The 20,896-nt window shown below is 32.8% G+C and overlaps 1 protein-coding gene across 4 annotated transcripts; it reads right to left on the bottom strand.

Moving 5' to 3' along the window:
- Positions 1-16,357: 16,357 nt before the first annotated feature.
- On the bottom strand, positions 16,358-20,417 carry LOC111619696 (serine/threonine-protein kinase Aurora-3-like). 4 transcript variants are annotated; one of them, XR_002755806.1, is made up of 12 exons: positions 20,333-20,417; positions 20,207-20,261; positions 19,910-20,074; positions 19,631-19,834; positions 19,320-19,414; positions 19,107-19,243; positions 18,938-19,023; positions 18,783-18,858; positions 18,563-18,700; positions 18,409-18,488; positions 17,744-17,976; positions 16,358-16,468 (listed from the first exon to the last, which is right to left on the bottom strand). XR_002755806.1 is itself a non-coding variant. In XM_023361466.1 (12 exons), exons 1-12 carry the CDS (start codon positions 20,392-20,394, stop codon positions 17,819-17,821), a joined length of 1,179 nt encoding a protein of 392 aa, XP_023217234.1. In that variant the 5' UTR covers positions 20,395-20,417; the 3' UTR covers positions 16,980-17,818. The 4 variants fall into 4 exon arrangements, 2 of the variants coding, with proteins under 2 accessions (XP_023217234.1, XP_023217233.1); XR_002755807.1 differs by having other exon boundaries at positions 20,207-20,258; positions 20,333-20,367; XM_023361466.1 differs by lacking the exon at positions 16,358-16,468 and having other exon boundaries at positions 16,980-17,824; positions 17,902-17,976.
- Positions 20,418-20,896: the final 479 nt, after the last annotated feature.

Here is a 20,896-nt window from a genome sequence, read left to right on the forward strand (position 1 = left end):
GAGTTCAGCCTTCTCGTTATGGGCCATGCCGAATTCGCAGCTTGTTGATGAAAAAAACTTCTCCTATAATCTTGTATAAATAGTTTTATTATAACAGATAAATACATATTTATATAAAATGTCCGATCAATTGTATTTATCAGATTAAAAAATACACCCCGAAAATATTTTTTGAAACACTGCGAACTCCTGTGTTTATCGCATGAATTTGATCCCAGATCCCCTAAAGACGTAAATTAATTAATGGCCTTGCCATTCATTCTTCAATTCTGATTATTCGTAATATCCCAAAAATTTTACAAAACCCTACTTGCATAGAAACTTAAGTACGAATAAATTTTTCATAAGAATAATCAAAGATTTTTCATTTTGAACGTAGAAATAATTTGCGGAAAATCAATTATATGCCAGAAGTCTCAAACATAAAGGAATCGCTGTATGGCTCTGGAAAATCCAGGTTACAATCTTCAATGTAATGGGTGATAATGGATTTGAAATAAGTACTGCTGTCTTGCACATTATTATATTTTTAAGACTAAATTTAATTACTAGAAAAAATAATAAATTAACACTTACCGACAACGCAAGATTCGCTGCTTTCAGAAAGAGTAATGTGGTTACAAATACAATACTTGTTAATATAAAAAGTATAATTAAAAATAGTTTGAAATCGTGAGTGAAGAATAATAAGTTGTAATATATAAGACATACCATTGCGATAATTATACAATAGCAAGCACTTGATATTTCACTAAACACTGCATTAAATTGGTATACTTGCATTCGGCATTCTTTATATTGTTCACAAATATTCCCCAAAAATTGCTTGTAATCGCAAAAATTAGGTCTAAATTCGTTAATTGCTTCTGATATTACATTAAATTTCCTGTTAATCAGCATAACACTACACAAAAATAACATCAAAATATCGATTGTAACACCAAATACAATAATATAATTAATGTTTAATAAGAAATAACATAAACCAGCGACATATACATTGGTAAATTTTGCAATTGCAAAAAATACTTTAAAGCAATGAAATCCGTTGGAATATACACAAACACTAAAATGTAAACACAGAGTAATATTTAGTAACAGTATCTGCACGTGATGAATTGTAATTACTTTCAAATTATTACAGAGGAAAGCAAAATCGATGATTGCATCTTTATTCTTTATCATGCATAAGTAGATGAATAGTGCAAGAATTTGTAATAGAATATGGAACAATTCCGCAGTTAAATTGTCAGATCCGTATTCATCTAAATGATTAGAACAGAAGTACACAGATTCGGACTTAGGAAGTATCAAAGATGTATGCAGAAATACCGCGTAAGTAATCAGAGTAGCAATTATGAAGAATTGCTGCAGTTTAATCCACCATGTTGATTCGTTTCTTAGGTGGTGTGCGCACCCAAAAATATTCGGTAATCTAAATATTTTAAGTAGATTTATCGTTGGCTTTAATACTACACATATACAAATACTGACATTTTGCTCTTCCATTATCTTATCAGAGAACTGTTAAGGTTTCTCATGTCTGATGGCTTTTAGTATACGTAATTTACATAATATGATTACATAATACATAATTTACATACTTTAAGATAATATGCGGTATATTAAAAATATTTTAAGGAAGAATGCTTGCATTTATTAGATGAACAATCAATTTCTAATGGAAAGTTATGATCGTAAAACAAAAGATGGTATTTTTAGAAACTTTCTAGTTTACTCTATTATGGAATTACTAAGTAAAAATTTATCGAAAAATCATAAATCTTTTCCGTCACGATAAAGTTACAGATTTTGTGACGCACGTCACATTGGAGGAAACATCTCAATTTAAATTAATGTAAGAAATTTTATTTTACAAACTTTTTCAAGTAGAAATGTCAGAGAAACCTTTGTTATAAACAAATAAGTAACAAATCATAAATAGTTACATTTTGATGTCCACTACGCGTATTACTGTTTTACTAGAAAGTTTGGTACTGTGACGTAAAACACTATCTAGCGAAGTAAACAAAAATATTTGCATATTGGAAGTGAAACCGTTTAATCTAAAATGTGTAAATAAATTTTTTCACTTAAAATGTGAGGCAGGTTGATTTCTTATCATACAAAAACAGTTTATCGCTAGGAATTGACAGTAAAATTAAGGTAGAGAATGCTGTGTGAAGTGGGTTTTTTTTATTATGTACGCTTGTGTTAACTGCCATTAAAATAAACAACGTTATCATTGGGGAAAACATCATAGTTAATAAAGCAGTGCGGACTGACAACGTTTGCTACGATTAAACGAATTTCATTTTTTCGTAGAGAATGTAAGAGAATTTGGAATGACGTATTGTTCTGTAACGCCACAAAGATTCAACCTAAACTGTATCAACTGGCAATCCGGGTTTACAGTTTTTCTGTGAAAGATAAAAAATATTTTCGACATCCTAACGTGGAACCAATGATGTCTTATAAACGGTTCCATCAATTAATTCGTGACGAATTCGATCAATTCTAAAACATCTCCTGGTAAAACCGCATCAGCCGCCGACGCTTTATAACGCCATTGATGCGAAAGAAATGAAAAAAATAATGAGTGTGTCGACACGAAACAACTGGTGGTGCACGACCAGAGACGGATTCAAAGAAATTTTGACTCGAAAAATTCTACAACTACGGATTATTAGTGTCATTTCTGGATTATCGGCTACTTTTGAAAAGATTGCAGTAAAGAAGGAATTTCATAATACTGTTGTAAATATTATTTTCTGTCATATAAATTTTGTCTAATATTGCATTAGTTGAGCAAACAAAGCCTTGATAGATAATAACCACGAATTAAAGATAATGTGTCACTCAATTAATACATAAATCGTATTTCGTAACAGAAAAAGTCACATGATATATCTGGAAACTAAAAAAACTTATTGCATAAATAATATTTTTCCCATCTTTAATGTTGTATATTTACAAAATATTTTATTATTTAATTTAAAAAACACACCTCTTAAATAATTTGTTTAATGATAAATGTTCAACATATTTTTCGACACAATAAAATGAGTAACATTAACATAAACGTAGCTCTATTCGGTAAAATTAGGTTTTAAAAAACTGTTTAAAAAATGAATTGTTAAGTAATTGTTTAAATACTTATTACATAACAATTACGTTCTAACAAAAATTTATTATTTAAAATTTAATAAATAATATATATACAGTAGAGCGTCGTTTATCCGAAGGTCGGTTATCCGAAACGTCGGATATCCGAAGGAATTCCAGTCGACAAATTTAAATTTTCGCCAGTGCTGTGGCGCTGTAATCTTTGGCTATGTCTTGGGCTACTCAAATATTTTACGTTTTTGATACTAAATTAACATTTCAAGTATAATTTTTTATTGTTTTTATATTTTTCAATATATTTATTTTGTTTGTACAAAATAAAAAAATAATTTTTAACGATACAATAGTCTTCGTTAGGCTTAACATCGACGAAAATTCAACGCGAAGCGACAAACAACGGAGAAAAATTTCAACACGGGATAAATTCATATATTTTTTCGTACATGATTGGTTATCCGAAAAATAAGTTATCCGAACAACCCCAGTTCTCATTTGATTCGGATAAACGACGCTCTACTGTAGTAAGCTTTTGAATCTATTTCGAAATTTTAAGACAACGCGATAGTAAGTATACGTTAGACTTAATTTTAAGATTTTAATTTATAAAATGAAATTAATTGGATGAGGTATGCACTTTCGTAATTAATAAAAATTGACAAATAAAATTTAGTATGGTACTGTGAATTTATGGTCTGTGGACCACTTACGAATTACAAGCATGTGACAGATGATACTCATATTGACTTAGTCATTTTTTCAAAATGTAGTTTTAATTTTCAAACACAGAAAAATATTTTTACGGATCAAAAATCTTTCACATCATTTTATCGGATAGACAAAATATTTTAACACAACTCTACTCAGAGCGTTTTATTTGTCAATATGTCAGCCATCTTGTTTTGCCAGCGGGTTTTAGTAGCGTTTGCGCCAGCAGACTGGAAGGTTGTTCGTAAAAATCTGCTCTTCTTATTACGTGAGTAGCATCTTTTATTGTTTTTTTAGTTAATTTGTAATCAGTAAGTACTTGAATTTGTTGCACTAATGTAGCTTTTTTTTTATTTAAAGGTATTTATGACAGACTATAGCGATTATGTCTGTATCGAAAGAAAGTTTTTTCGTTAGACATAAAAAAAAGACGGAGATACAACGTCGGTGTGGAGCCATTTTTTGGTCGCTAAAGATAGCAAAACAGCACTACGTAAATACTGCCCGGCTATATTAAAAACCTCAGGAGGGTCCACCAAAAGACTACACACTCATCTTTCAACCAAACATGGCAAAAAAGTTATTACTGTAAGGCTATCCTCATCAACTAGCCAAAGTGGCGATGGCGAAAAACCACCGCTGTTGTAGCGAAAACATAGCTCACTTGAGGACTTTTTTGTTAAAACTGAAACTTTAAACGACGTTTTAGCCCGAATGACAGCCTTACATGGCTTTTCTTTTATTGTCTTTATAACCTCAAACGATTTGAGATCGTTGTTATTATCAAAACTGTATTCAGATTTATCAAAAGCAGCTTCAACAGTTCGTTACCGTGTCGTCAATTATAGCTACAGAATTAGAAAACATTTAAAAGCTGAATTAACTGCTTTAAAAATGAAGACCAGCGCTTTAGTTTGAGTTTTGATGAATGGACATCTACTTCTAATAAAAGATACACGAACGTAAATATTGATTCGAAGAAAAAGTTTTGGAGTTTAGGCCTTATTCGTATCGATGTATCTTTGAAAGCGGAGACATGTGTTGATGTTTTAAAAGAGCGCCTTTCTCAATTCGATATTTCATTGGACAGCGAAATCGGCAATCGTAACTGACGGTCCAAATGTCATGCTCAAAGTCGGAAAACTTGTCAATGCAGATCATCAACTTTGTTTTGCTCATGGCATTCACTTAGCCGTTTGCGATTTACTTTATAAAAAAAAGTATACCCCGTATATCAGATGCTTCAGAAAATGAGTTCACTAAATTCCACGATGCAGACTCAGATGACGATGACTAAGATCTTGAATCAGGATTAGCCCTTGAAAAAAGAGAAAATTGCCCGGATTTGACGAATGACCAGAACACCAAGGATGTAATAAAAAATTCGCGAAGTTTCAAAAGAGCGTCGTTGAAGAATGATACCATTCTTCAAAAATATGTGTAGCTAGAGCATGGCAAACAGCTAAGTTTACTGCTTGATTGCAAAGCCAGATAAAACAGCATTTACAGTTTGCTCGAGCGTTTTGCTATATTGAAAGTTAGCGTCAAAAAGGCGATTATAGATTTGAATAATCCATTGCAATTGGAAGAATCCGATTTCGAACTCATTGGCTTCAGTAAAATTAACTGTATAAGCACTGTTGTACTGATGCGAATTTATGCACAGCTGATGCTGCCCTTAAGTTTCTTTTTAAGCAGTTAAATGACAATAGCTCCGATTTGGCTTCTAAATTCAAGATACATTTACAAAAGCGCATGAAAGAGTGCCGAAGAAATGAGTTGAGTGGCGTTTTATGCTACCTACAGAATCCACATATGGCAATTTCGCTGACGATTAGTCACAATGTGGCTGACGATGATGAAATAAAGCGTACATTTTCAAGTTCGAGCAAAGTCCTGATAAAGAGAACCAAATTGTTTAATTAATTGAGAGATAACATGGTAAAAAAAAAGGATAAAGCGAAAAAACAAAATATGCAAATCGAGCCTACAAATACGGAAAAAAAGTGATTTGACGCTCAAAGAAAAGCTTCAGCTGGAAATAGAAAACAGCATGAAAATGATGACTCCTGAAGCATTAAATGAAAATGATTTTTCTAAAATTGTTAAGAAAGAAATGAACCTGTATGAGTCTTCAAATCCTACTCGGAGCTATAACCTAGAGCGGGCTTATAAGTATTTACTGACGATTCCTACATCTTCCATTGAACCGGACCGCACTTTTTTACAGCCGCATATATGTACAACAAATTGAGAAGCAGACTTGGTGATGAGACAATGAATGCGTTGCTATTTCTCAGATCAAATTTTTGCAATTCAAATTACAATGTTCCTATTAGATTAGTTTTCTTTATATTTAAGAAATATGTGATTGATTAATATTATTTTAAAATACTTTTTTGCTAAGAAACTTACTTTACTACCTACTTACTAGGTTGTTACATGAAAGTCGTCTATTTAGTCGATGTTAAGAGAGATTTTTGTTAATTTTCAACTTTTATTTACATAGTTTGTTATATAAATTTTTTTTCAATTTATGTAACTTTAAAGAGATCTCAGTGATGCTTGAAAAAGAATAATAACATGAAGACTGACTTGTGAGTGATTTTTAGACTGGTTAGTCTGACTCTAACTTGTAAGTCTGATTAGTTAGAGTGATTAGATTAGCTAAGGGTATACCATAAAATACATTGAATTTTGCCTAAATTTTGACTTGTTGATTAAAGACCTGATTTCTGTACGATTTTTTTTATTTTTTACTTTTTTATTAACCCTCAATACCGAAATAATCCCGGGATCCCGAGATTGACTAAGTATAATCCCGAAATCCCGAAATTAGAAATAAGGGCCTAGAACGAATTCCCTAAATGCAGGTAACATTGGCTAATGACATAAATCCATGCAAGTCAAATACAGTGGATTGTTAAAAATTTGAACAAGATTAATATTAATTAACGGAAACATGAAACATGCATTATTTTTTTATGATATTAATATTTAAATTCAGTTAATTGCAAATTGTTATGTATAAATTTGTTGATTCGAAGTAAGAATATTTAGTATTTTGAAAATGAAACTAGAAAATGTAGCATGTATTCAACTAATTTGTAGAATCAGTGGCGTAGCGTGGGTGTCAGCCGCCCGGAACGGAGGAAAATTTCGCCGCCCCCTTATTTAGGTATCTCAATTTAAAAGACTAAAATTCAGTTTCGTCACAGAATAAGTAATGAAAAATTCCGTGCTAGTGTTGCCACCTTTTTAAAATCGCTGACCCGGAGAGAAGGTGAAGGTTTGTTCGAATAGAAGTTCCTGACTCATGCAATGAAGAATAATTTGCAGTGCATGCTGGCTCTAAATCAGTTACAGTTAGCGACTAGGGAGACTTGGATAGGAGGAACGTAAGTAATCTAGATGACTTAACCCTATCGAAGGTTGCGCACGATATCCCCCGGACGGCGAATCGGATGGTAACACTATTCCGTGCTCATTTCAATCGGACCGAATCGTAGGTGGACGAAAGTATGAAATAAAATGGTTCAAATTTTTACAAGATATTATTATTATTTATTGTCTAATTTTGCCGCCCCCTAAAAAGTGCCGCCCGGGGCGGGCCGCTCCTGCCGCCCCCCTACGCTACGATACTGTGTAGAATAAGTAACTATAAACTTTGTGCATTGCACGTGTTGAGAAAACTCCTATGGAGAAATACATAGGGTTGGATTTATAACGTCAGGAAACACAACACGTCAGCAGTTTGCTATAGGGAATACTTTTCGTTGTGGTGTTTTAAGGGAAACTGTTTTTTATTTAGGTGTTAGACAAACAAAGAACCTCAGAAAACTCCGCCCTGAAAGGTTATTGTTGAGGGCGAACATACGACTGGTGTTCAGCAGTTTTATCTATTCGGTTACTGGTGGACAAGAAATGAAATTATCATGCCTTTCACATTATCATTTAAATTGTTTAATTACATTTGACAAGTAGCAATGATAAAATGTACGCATCACTATCTACAGTATTAGAAGATTATTACAAGACTAAAGGTTCGGATGGTAACCTTTCAGTACTCTAACATTTGCATTTACAAACATTGAGTAGTTTTAATCATTAACAATAGCTTCATGCTGCTTTATCTATATAGTACCTTTCGGAAAAATTTTCAATTTAAAAAAGATAATGTCAGGTTTTTTCGTGCACATCGCTAATGATGGTAAATGCACTAGTTTTATGATGCTGTCTCTTCCCATTTTACGATTGAGCCTTCCACCTTCGTCTTGGTGAACGACATTATAAAACACTGTTCTTTTTTGATGATGTATTAATGTTCTTGGAGGCGTACTTCCAGATTTCTGTTTGTGACTTTAACGTATTCTTTCTTGACTCATAACTGCTCGTTTTCATAAGGAATTCTATAGAAAAGCTATAGAATGAAATCGAAATTTCACTCCTACTATTTAAGTTGCTTTCACATTTTTCGAAACGAATAAAAATTTACAGCTGTTTTTAGAGGAATTTTCTGTCATACTTAGGGATTTTTGAAAGTAATATGCTACATATTTGAAAATACGATTTTTCTCAAAACAGAATAAAAATTTTACTGTTCGTTGACTGTGAATTAAGTCGGAAATCATAATCATTAATAAAGAATGCTTGATTGAAAACAAGAATTAAGACAGCGGTGATAAGCCCTCGATGTACAAATGAATAAATAAAATAGTCGGTACTCGTGGCTGAAATAGCTCAGTTGGGAGAGCGTTAGACTGAAGATCTAAAGATCCCTGGTTTCGGCAGACGTATTTGTATATTTTTTGATGTTTTAAAACTGATTTTGAAATATCGAATCAGTAGTTTGTACACTTTGAACTTCAAATCATTAACGAAATTAATACAGTTTATATTCGGTTTTGTGTAATTGTGATGCCGGTAGATCAAACGAAAAGAAAGCTTTGGAGAAGCGGTACAAGTCGTAAGCTCTAGAGTGCCTATAATGAGAGTGGTCATACGAATAACTGCCGTCATGTCTTTTCCAAACTGTACATTTAGCCGCAGAAACATACTAAAGTTATTTGGGCAAATGAAAATAATCTAGCACGCTAAGTAATGGTAATTACGTGGAATTTGGCCGTGTTTCGAAGAATACAAGAATATATTAGTACTATAAAATAATTAAAACGAAAACCATCACTTATCAAAAACAGATGTATCTTTTAATTGTTTTATTTTGCGCGCGGCTGCAACGAGCGGGCAATTGGAGATTAGCGAATTAATGATGTTGATGGCATATCGTGCGTTTAACGTGTTAGAAGAAATTTTCTTTTCGTTGCATTGCAGTGGCTCTTGCGCGATCAACTTTATGATCGTACTGTATTTTGCTTCAAGAAATTGCCATTTTTTGAAGTTTATACGATTGTACGATAGAAAGTTTTTAATTTTGGAGTGTTTTTTTTAATTTTTTTTCAAAAACAACAACAAGCAATTATAATTGCTTATTATTGTTTTTGATTCACAATGAATATTTATTTTGTGTCTTGTTTTCTTATATCGTCATTTGCATGCACGTTTTGTTTATTTTTATTTATTTTTATTACAGTGTATGAATATATTTCTACTGTTTTCTTATCTATGCAATTCGATTTAATTATTGAGTAGTTTACGCGGAATTGAAACGAATTTTACAAATTGTCTTATTATCATATTTTTCCAGTTTAATTACTTATGTGTCTGCTCCTGTGTACCAATGAATAAGGCATCGCTTTCCGGAAACGTTTTTTGTAGGTTCGCCTTTCAACAGAAGCGAGTATTTTCTTTCTTGTAATACCTTTAAATTTCTGTTAACATTTTAATTTAAATACATCAAAAATCATCTATATTTAATAGTTGATAAGTGTAGTTTAATTTAGTTATTTTTAAATATTTATACTGCGTTTACTCGTGCTTATTAATACTTAATCGAAATAACGAGCGCAATATCATATCGCACGAGGAAAGAATAATGATGGCGGCAGATGAAAAACTGCAAGTTGAAACTGTATAACACAAAAAGACATTTAAACCACCGTAGTAATTTTTAGAATGAAAAGAGTAAATGTAAAGGGAGGGTAAAGAAAAGAATACTTGTGATTATTTATAAATAAACCTTGCAAAATATAATTTATTAACTAATTAAACGATGATTCAATTGCAATTGTTCAGTTTACGGAATTTCGAAAGAAGTTATGACGTGTTTTGTCTCTTACAAGAAATGAAATTTCCTTCGACTGAATGATGACGTCGATGTTAAATTACGAGTCGTTTATCCATTTTGACACCAGAGTATTGGAATTAAGGGCGGGAGGTCCCAATTAAGTATACGTCAACTTCTAATGCAAGACACAAGTTACTTTATTTCAATTCAAAACTCTTTTCCTGAAAGGAGTTAAATAGAGAATAGGCCCGAATCTATTACTAACAGGAAAGGTATAATGTATAGGGGCAAGACAGTACATTACTACTTTGAGATTGAGAGCGTATATTTTAAATTAAATAAATTTAAGATATGGTGAAAAATTGCTTGGTGTATGTGTAAATTTACATCTTTATTTTCAGTTGTTAAATATTATAAAAATTTCAGAACTTAGAAACAATTTTAAAAAGTTGTTAAAAAATTGAATTGTGTTATATTTTGTTCTTTTTTTGTTGATTGTTTGTGTTTTATATATGTATTTTTTACACTTGGAAAAGGGAAATAGTACAGTACATCAGAAAAATCTTCAAAAAATTGTCTTTATAATTTCATTTATTGAGAACTTTTCTGTTATCAAGTTGATATTAAGTTAAAGAATTATTCTTAACAAAGAGACACACTTCAGTTTAATAATCTCTGTTTTATAGCATTTTATTTCGTGCTTTTGTATCGATAGAAATTCGCAAGTTTTTAAAATGACTTTTTATATTTCTCTTTCGTTATGAATCGCGTACATTTTCTTCTGCTGTTTAATTGTTAGAAAGATTATTTCAACTTTAATTATAAATTTGTCCAAAAATAAAACGTGTGCAAATAATATTTAAACTGATACACGTAATCAAAGAATATAAATTTAAAACGTATTATTAAGTAAAAGTTTATATACACGTTTAATTGTTCAACATAATTATAATCGTGGCTTAGACATATGCTAACTGCGATATTTCCCTTTTGTTTTTATTCGGATGTCCAGTGTTGACACGCACGTCTGGCGAAAATCCATTATTTTCCGGTCAGAATTTCATCTTCGGTTAAGAGATTTCAAACGACCGAAGACGATGCTAAGTTGTCACCGTCGACTTTAATTAACTGAAGTAAAACAACACGTCCCTCGTAAGCGATAACGAAGGATATGTATCATTCCAAAAATTGCCAGCAGGAAAGGGAAGACGCCAAACCGCCATTAAAAGTCACATCCGGTCATTAGGTCAAAGCCAAGTAAAAGTCCACATCCGGGTAAAAATGTCACAATCGGGAATAAAAGTCACATCCGGGTAGAAATATCACAATCGGTGGAAAAGTCACATTTAATAAGAAGACCTCGGAGATTTATTTCTTCCAGAAGAAGAAGATCTTCTTCCACCAAGGCTTCTTTTTCCTCTTTTTCAGGATCGATTTACACTCCCCTTTCACTCCTTCCTCGCGTGCCTCTCTCTGCACCGACCATTCCGGAACTTCTGGATATCTCTGTTCCNTATACCCGGGGCAACTTCGTCAATTTCTCTCTTCTTGTAAAGTTGTAATTATTTTAATTATTTTTATTTCCAAACTGATTTTAACCAGTTCTATAGTAAGGTAACATTCCAATAGACAATATGCAAAGCTTTTTTTCAGTTTACAGCAGTATTTATTACACAAAATTTAAGTAAAGCTTAACATGCCGATCTTGCCCCGATCTCTCCTAATACTGTATTTAAAATGATACACGTAATCAATCAATATAAATTTAAAAAGTTTTATTAAGTAAAAGTTTTATATACACGTTTAATTGTTCGACATAATTGTAATCGTGGCTTAGACAAATGCTAACTGCGATATTTCCCTTTTGTCTTTATTCGGGTGTCCAGTGTTGACACGCACATTGCTGGCGAAAATCCATTATTTTCCATTCAGAATTTCATCCTCGGTTGAGAGATTTGAAACGACCGAAGACGGTGCTAAGTTGTCACCGTCTTCGGTCGTTTAATTAACTGAAGTGGAAGAACACGTCCCTCGTAAGCGATGACGAACGACATGTTTCATTCCAAAAACCGTCAGCAGCCAAACCGCCATTAAAAGTCACATCCGATGAATGAAGTCGCGTCCGGTCATTAGGTCACAGCCAGGTAAGAGTCCATATCCGGGTAAAAAAAAGTCACAATCGGGGGGAAGTCACATCCGGTGAGAAGACCTTGGAAATTTATTTCTACCAGAAGAAAAAGATCTTCTTCCACCAAGGCTTGTTTTTCCTCTTTTTCAGGATCGATTTACACTCCTCTTGCAGTCCTTGCTCGCGTGCCTGTCTCTGCACCGACCATTCTGGAACTTCTGGATATCTCTGTTCCAGGTAATCGATGACAGACGAGGTGCTCTCATCGGGAATGATGACAACGACCCGTTTCTTGTCGGGTTCACCCGATTTCTCCTTCGCATCCTCCACCACTTCTTTCGGGCGCACGCGAATCACTCGAACTGAAGAGGAAGACGACCTGAAGTCGAGGAGCTATCCTCTGGGCTCTCTCCTCCTGATATATTCCATTTCTTTAGCGCTTTAAAATTATCCATCCTGCAAGCAAAAATACAAACCGAGTATTAAATATTGTAGAACGAGCGTTAAATTAAGACAATATTAAAAAATTATAACATAAATACGACAGAAAATGATCATTTTAAGTATAAGAAAAATTGTAATCACAAATGAATATAAAGTTGTAAAGGAACAATAAACTTTGTCAAAAACATTAAAATTATTGATTCAATTATTATGTATTAAATATATTATAATAATATCAGTTCTATGGTTTATAAAAGTTCTGTTAATTGTCATTAAAACTAATGAAAATATTTTGGAATAAATTAATGACGAATAAACTCATTTATTCTAATTCATTACAGGTCAGATTAATTATAATAATGTCATATGGGATGTAATGTGTACGCTTATGTAATATACACACACAAAATTATAACGGGAAACGACAGAATTTATTATTCGATTCGATTGACGAAAATTAACAATGAAAAGATTGAATGCACTTTTCCAAAATAAGTCAAAGGTTCGATTCTTCTCTTTGAAGTAACCACACAATGGTTTTATCGAAATATTCGTGATTTAGTACCTAACAGTGTTAAAAAAATAACTAAATCTAGAAAGATCAGGGACTAAAATTACCGAAAATAATCGCAAAACCTACAGCAAAACTGAGAAAACACTCGAAACAATCGCATTCCAACAAAGCAACAGACAATTGTCGAAATTCTATTGTTGCGTGGCGACTCAATTTAACGCTAAAAATCTCGATTTTTGACAGAATTTGGGTTTTCGAGTCTGTCTTTCTATAGAAACGGACCATTCTGCTTTTTGTCTGTAGTCTTTCACTCTCGCCCACAGAGACGAGGTGTAATCCATTTTCTTAGAGTTAGGATGTTCTAAGACGCTCATAAACTATTTCGATTTAAATAGGATTCGACTTAAATTGAGCAATGGTAGAATCTTCTGGAACTGTTGTTTCTACATTGTTGTTGGGCTGCAATTTGAACCCATTGTAGATCTATAAATTCCCACTGTCGTCCGCCTGTCTGGCCTTTCTTAATATCGAGAACGCCGTTAGTTAGATGAAAGTCGAAGCAGATATGAAAAGATTAGGAGTACAGTATATATGAAAGTCCGATGCAAGGCGGAAGTCACCTTATTTCCATTCAAAACATTTCCCCTGAAAGGAGTTAAATAGATGACAGCTCGCCTCTATTGCTGACAGGAAAAGTATGATGTACAGGGGCGAGACTACAGTAGTAATTTGAGATGGACTGCATATATTTTAAATTAAATAAATTAAAAGTATGATAAAAAATTTCCACCTGGCATTGTGACCGTGCCACGATAAATAATGTCTGGTTATTTTTTTAATTGCAACTTTAAGAAGTTTGAAAATAAATGATTTATAAAGAAATAATATCGTTTTTTCGTTTTTGTGTTTAAATGTTTCTTGAACGAGAACTTACGATATTTCACACGAACAAAACTTACAGATTTTTGGTGTTTTTGCTTAACACGACAAACAGTTTAATTGAAATCAGCATTAAAATCTAATAACTTTGCTACGTTAAAATTACCGCGATATAAACACTTATTTGATTTGTTTCTGAAAAAAGGTAAAGTATTAAACGTTATTACTATTCTGACAGCGACTACAACGAGTAGGCTAGATATTTAATGGTCAAAAGTACTTGGCTATTATAACACAATAAATATCACAATGAACAGTTTTGATTGAGTACAGTACGCTTGGACATAGGCACTGTATGCTATCCCGCGGCAGATTTTTCTACAAATGTTGAAAAAAGTTCTCCCGAAACATTCGGGCTGATTTAAAACACGTTTTAAGGCGTCAAAATCGCATAGGGCACGAACTTTGACGACCAAAAAAAAAAAAAACGAAAGGTCTGGCCGAGATTCGAACTCGGATTGCTGAATTCAGAGTCAAGAGTGATGACCATTATGGTGCGGCTATGCAGACGCGAGAGAGCGAGAATATTAATAAAAGTGGCGCGTCGCGATAAATATCACACCCTGTCAGAAGTGGGCGAGAACCAAAAGTTCGCTCTTGCCAGCGATATTTTTCGCTTTTTGCTTGTGGATGTATTCTTTCGCGTAGTCGCACCCTTACACTATAGACCTCACGCAATCCTGAGTGATCGCGTAGTTACACCCTTTGTCACGAGCCATTGTTAGGAAGAAAAAATTGTTACAAGTAGCTTCGGTCTTGTCATGCTGTTGTCTTTTAATTGCAGTGATGTTCTTACTGCCATATCATGTGAGCAATCTGATGTCCGTATTCACCTGTGAACCACACTGTGTTTGTGAAGATTTCTTTTAACCAGTAACGGATCCTGGTTGCCTGCTCAGGTGACTCACTTCCCACTTCCTATCTACCATTTCCCCTTTTTCCCCTTTTCAACATCCTCCTACTTACTCTTTCCTCTCTCCCTCACTCTTATTATCCTTCACTTCAAAGGCTAACTAAGCCTAAGGTACGGTTCTTAATTCTTTACTTGTATTGTATTGTATTGTATTGTATCACCTTACCGCATTACAGATTGTCTTATGAACTATTGCACAAAGATATCGTCGCATCTGTTTCCGATGACGGAAAATTTTGTCTAAATTATCCCATTGGAAATCAAAGCGGTTTCCACAAACTGTAGTAGAAGAATGCTGTCGCGAATAAAACGAAGGTTGGGTTGTTGAACGTGGTGAACAAGAATTTAAAAAACGTGTGTCGTTTCGTCGCGTGAAAAGTAAATAGATCTTAAATTGACTATGACTGTATGTAATTCGATATGAAATTATCAAATCATTAATTGGTTTTTAGCGAAAGCGGTCGCACAGCTCGCACGACAGAAGCACAATATTTGAATCGATCAATGCAAGTGTCAGTTGACGAGCGTCGCGATTTCATCAACTAAAGACATTACGTGTCGAATCGCGCTCGAAAATACCTAAAGAGTTTCAACCGAATCGTTAAACGACGCCCATCAAATTAGTTAACGCGAAGGAAAAAAATTTAATAGGTAGAGCCATCACGTGCACAATTTTCGATCTTTTCTCCCCCTTTTCTTGTTGTATACAATGATAAAATGTAATTTTCGTAGACTTTCTTAACTTTAATTACGTGTACAATAGTAAAGGAACTCCGGGATATTCAAGAAATGAAAGGTCATCGCAAAACGTACCACAAGAAACCCTACCCAGACAAAATTCTTCCAACCTCCACTCTGGCAAGTTTAGACATGGATTAAGTTATACCTAAGGCTAGGAGTATCACGCCGTCTAGAACTTCTAGAACTGACATTTCTCTAGAATCTCTCACAATTTAAAATTTCCATCGCCCAGTTTATTCGAAAAAAATAACGTATTGTACAGATTTGAATCGTAATTAAGGTAATTTTGAATTTTAAAAACAGCAAAAACATTATAAATTTTTTGTGATATTAAAATCAACTCACGATAAATCAAATAAAGACATTTATTAGACAACAAGACGTTTACAAATAGAAAGATTCTTCTCACATTCACACCACATGATAAAATTCGAGTATATTTGAAATTAAGTAGTCAAAATCGTTTAAAGGTCAAAATTTGGAGAGTCAAAATCGGTAAAGGTCAAATCCTGGGCAGTCAAAATCGATGAAAAGTCAAATTTTGGAAAGTCAAAATTGGTCAAAGGTCAGTTTCGGTGAGAAGCATTAAACAATAGACACGATCTGTCATCAAATTTCTTAATTTTTATATCTTTTCTATTCTTTATTTTTGAATTTCTCAACTGCTCAACGAACAAAAGACAACGATAACGATAACAAACAACACAAATATTTAAAAATAAAAAATAAAAAACTATATACAAAGGGAATGAATCCCTGAATTTCTTCAAAGACCTGTAAAAATAAAATGAAAATTATTAAGAATTTCATCTACAAATTTCAATCATTTATAAAATAATAACTGTATTTGTTATTAATTAAGAATCTGAAAATACATTGCTGCCTTGTGTGATTTACTACGTATCAAATATAAGTTATTGTGAATGTCAACGTTTTACAACCTTCCTGTAATAACATTTAAGTCACTAAACAAAGTAACTGAAAATCTTATGTTTACATCCATTTTTGTTATTTTGCAGTGTTACGAGACAAGTACATTCCCAGGATTTTGTCTCATAGAGAGCAGATAGTATAAATTGACAAACCGATTAAATAAAATGATGGTTCTTAAATAAATTTCTTCTACTTATGTTAATCTCATCTATCTTCGTAATAAACGCGTAAAACACAAGCAAATACAGTAGTGTAGATTCTCATACAATTTAAAAGAGAAACATAGAGTCTATCTCGTCGCACGATAATATTGGTTACTCTGTTCCGAAGCATCGGCAATTAAAATAAATTTACTCTTACACACCTCACCGATTTCTAAAATTATTTTTCTAATAAAAGGAAAGAATATTTAGGACAGACGAATGACTTTTCTGGTCTCTTCTTGACAGGGCGCTTGTTAGGTAAGTATATCATCAAATCACTAGCGATTTCAGGATATTTGAGGCCTTAGCTAGATATTGAAATATAAGGCCCATTTATATAAATGAATACAACGTAAAGGCGTATGATACGATTTCTTGTAAGATTTAAGATCTTTCCAAACACGGTTCTGAATAAAGAAAAAATAATAACTTTACAAGTGATATTACTCATTGAAAACGTTTAACTGAATGCGAATTAAATCAGAAGATATCGATGGCGCTATATCGAGGATCGAGCTTATATCTATTGATCGACTGCAAATATTACATCAAAAAGTTAACAAATTTGTATTCAGTTTATCAGTAAGATTTTCAATTTAGTTTACCATTGAAAAATCTTTAGTTTTAGCTTATATTTTTATTGAATTGGATATGGCATTTGTTTGGATGAAGAGTAAACCGTCAAATCTCGATATACCACATTCCAAACAGCGCCAAAGAATACGGGAAAATTATGTGATTCTCGTCAAATCACATAGGTTCCGAACTCAAATTTATGTCTAGATTTTAATACTATTTATTGATGTTTGCGGAATTTTGCTTTACCGACACACTCGAATTAGTACTAATTTGAGAGGCGAAAAAGTGACGGAGCTAAATCGAACTTTGATTGAATGTACATAGAAATACGTACCACTTAATTAAGCGGCTTCCACATTGATTTCAACAAAGATCCGAACTTCATGTTCAGTTTATTCTGCCGAAAACCCTAAGTCTGAAAATACAAAAGAAAATCAGTTGTTTTATTTCGTAAAGTGACATTCAAATGCGATATGGGAAAATAAAACATACAATTTTTGGCCAAGGCACTTTATGAAAATACTCGTGTTCCCTTATATTTACTTCTAAAGGACGTCTGTATGGGTCCTGAAATGATCGAAAACAAAAGTAATTAATTCAAATTTACTATTCGAATGATTATATTTTCGTCTGTGTGTTATTTCGGATAAGACAAATGTTATTAAACTAATTAGCAACACGTCAATAAAAATTTACTTAATGATATGAAACGAGTTTTCGACATTTTATTGAATATAATCAGTGAATTAATTATAAACAGATTTATAAAAGTCCACAGAAAGACCATATGATTACAATTAACGATATTAATTGAATGAATGCTTTTCATACAAGAAAAAAACAAAATTTGCCTTATATATTCATTGTTTTTGGCAACAGAGAAAAGTCGAATGAACATAACAGAATTACATGCTTCGGTTTGTAAATAAATGTCATTTCGTGCATAAAACGGGGAGAGACAAATTTGAATTTGTTAAGTACAATTAAGCATAATCTTACCTTTTGCAATAGATCACGAATAAAATGTCTGGCATCATCCGATAATCCAGGAGGATACGACACCTTCACATTTAGAGCAGCTGCAAACGCATTTTAATATTAATTATCTTATATTGCTGTCATTATTATTCAATTAATAATTTTGATACATTACCTCTTATCCGTTCGTAACGGGGCAATAAATACACATTATCAATATCAAAAGCTTCTTTCACATAAATCTCCAGAGGAGTTCTTCCAACCAACGCTTGAAATAACACGATGGCGAAAGCCCACCAGTCACAGAAAGAATCTACAAACAATACATTCATTAATACATCCAACAATATGATACAATGATGTGAAAGTACAAATGTGAAAGTACAAGTCCTTACCGTAAGGCTTCCTCTGGAGAATTTCCGGACACATAAATGATAAAGTGCCACAAAAATCTCTTGGATTTCTTTCGTACTGAAAAAAGTAATAATAAAATAGTTAAGAGATCGTTAAAAATCTACAGTTCAAGAATATTACAATGTATAATGCTTACTGTGGATAGACCGAAATCAATTACTTGTGCACCTTTGTACACATCTAACATAATGTTGTTTGAACTAATGTCTCGGTGTATTATTCCTATTCAAAATAAAAACATTACTTTGCCACTCTTTACACATTTCTGGACTAAACAAGCAAATAAATGTACAGCAAATAATTACCATTCCTATGAATATACATAATAGCAGAGGCCACTTGAGCGGCAAACACTTTTGCTTTTCTCTCCGCTATAGGGCCATTCTTTTGTATAAATTCGGTCAAAGTTTCTCCCTCCACAAAATCCGAGACAAAGCAAAAGCTAAAAAATAAAACTTATTACTTTACAGAGCACAAATTATTATAAATAACTCAAGTGAAAAGAGAAAAAAACTTACGCTGTGTCAGTTTGCAGGAATCGAATCAATCTGACAATGTTTGGATGGGCGGACACGCAATTCCAAACGATTGTTTCTCTCCGGATTTCACCAAACTATAAATAAATAAATGATGATTACACACGAAATATAAATTTTAAATATATTGTTTAAATATTACTAATGTAAATTCATAAAACACTGATTACTCTTATTCTCAATATACTATTAAGAAAATTATTATTCTTTTAATATATATATATTGATTAGTGTGTATATTCCGGAAATTGTTCTTAATTACCTTAATATTGATAATTTTTGTTAAAAAATACCTGATTAGAAGAAGAGACTTTCTTCTTTACGATTTTTAAAGCCTTTTTCTTTCTAGAATATTTGGTCTTAGCCAAATAAATAGTCCCAAAACTTCCACGTCCAATTTCTTTAGTAATTTTGTACTTGTCAATATAATAATTGGCTTTATCAAAAAGGACGTGTTCCTGCTTTGAATGTGCGAGTTTCTTTTCCGGTTCGTAAGTCTACAAAATTATAGAAATGATTATTTATTTATAAAATTTGCTAATGGAAGGAAGACAGAAGGAACGAAAACTTACCTCGGAATCAGAAATCTCGCCTGAAATGCAACAACAAAACAAGAATTTATGGAATAAATTTGTTAAAAATCCCATAAACTTTTCTTTCTTCGGCTTATTTGCTTGCAACTGCGACTCGTCTAGATTCGACAAGTCACATTTTGTTGCAGGCCAATCTTTGTCATTCTACAAAACATCAAGGTAAAAATTATCGATGTTTGCAAACGTTATCGTTTTAAAATTAATCAAAAAATGTTCGTTATCTTAATCTACTCAAAGAAAAATTTCGATTTTCTTACAGAGAAATCAATGGTTTACCTGAAATGAGCAATCTTTATTTTCCTGAACACTCGGTTCAGAATCTTCTCTCCTACTACAGATAAACTATATTAATTCTTACATAATACTAAAAAATAAATAGACACAATTTCTGATTAAATTTACCTTTTCTTCTTCATTTTATTTCTCGAAATTCGCGAAACAACTTTTTCGGCGCAGCGAAACATTCTACTCAACAATACCAACTCAACAATTGAATTCGAAAGTATTGTTGAAAAATTCATTCTAATGACGTCATATTAATAAATTTTATATTTTCCTTATATGCTTTGAAAAAGCCTTTTTATGAAGTTCATTGTGGGTGCAGCCAGACCCGCAATGGGGCAAAGTAATGGGAGACTGCATTCTTCACATGCAGGACAGACCATTTTCCAGAAACATTGGATTTTTACTTCGAATTGGAATCGTCACCCTTAATCGTTCGATAAATGTCTCGTCATCCCATTATACTGTTAAATACTTTAAGCTTATCGGCTAGAACAGACAAAGATATGGACTTTCAAACATGGCGATCTGCGGCGACAACGGCGCCACTACTAAACAAAACAAAATGAGACCTTACATTTAATATCTGCACATCGTGTAGTACAACGTGGTCCAGCCGATAGTCAATTTTTTTCCCAAAATTCTTCAAAAAGCACTCATAATTCGACTTTGCGGCTTTTGAAA

Source organism: Centruroides sculpturatus, unplaced genomic scaffold, assembly GCF_000671375.1.
Source record: "Centruroides sculpturatus isolate CEXI.00-Female unplaced genomic scaffold, Cexi_2.0 scaffold141, whole genome shotgun sequence".
Lineage (NCBI taxonomy): Eukaryota > Metazoa > Arthropoda > Arachnida > Scorpiones > Buthidae > Centruroides > Centruroides sculpturatus.

Coding starts and splice junctions, on each gene's coding strand:
- LOC111619696 (XM_023361465.1), bottom strand. CDS start 20,394: ATGTTTCGCTGCGCCGAAAAAGTTGTTTCGCGAATTTCGAGAAATAAA. Junction 20,262..20,332: donor AATAAAATGAAGAAGAAAAG/GTAAATTTAATC, acceptor GTTTATCTGTAG/TAGGAGAGAAGATTCTGAAC. Junction 18,489..18,562: donor CCGTTACGAACGGATAAGAG/GTAATGTATCAA, acceptor ATGCGTTTGCAG/CTGCTCTAAATGTGAAGGTG.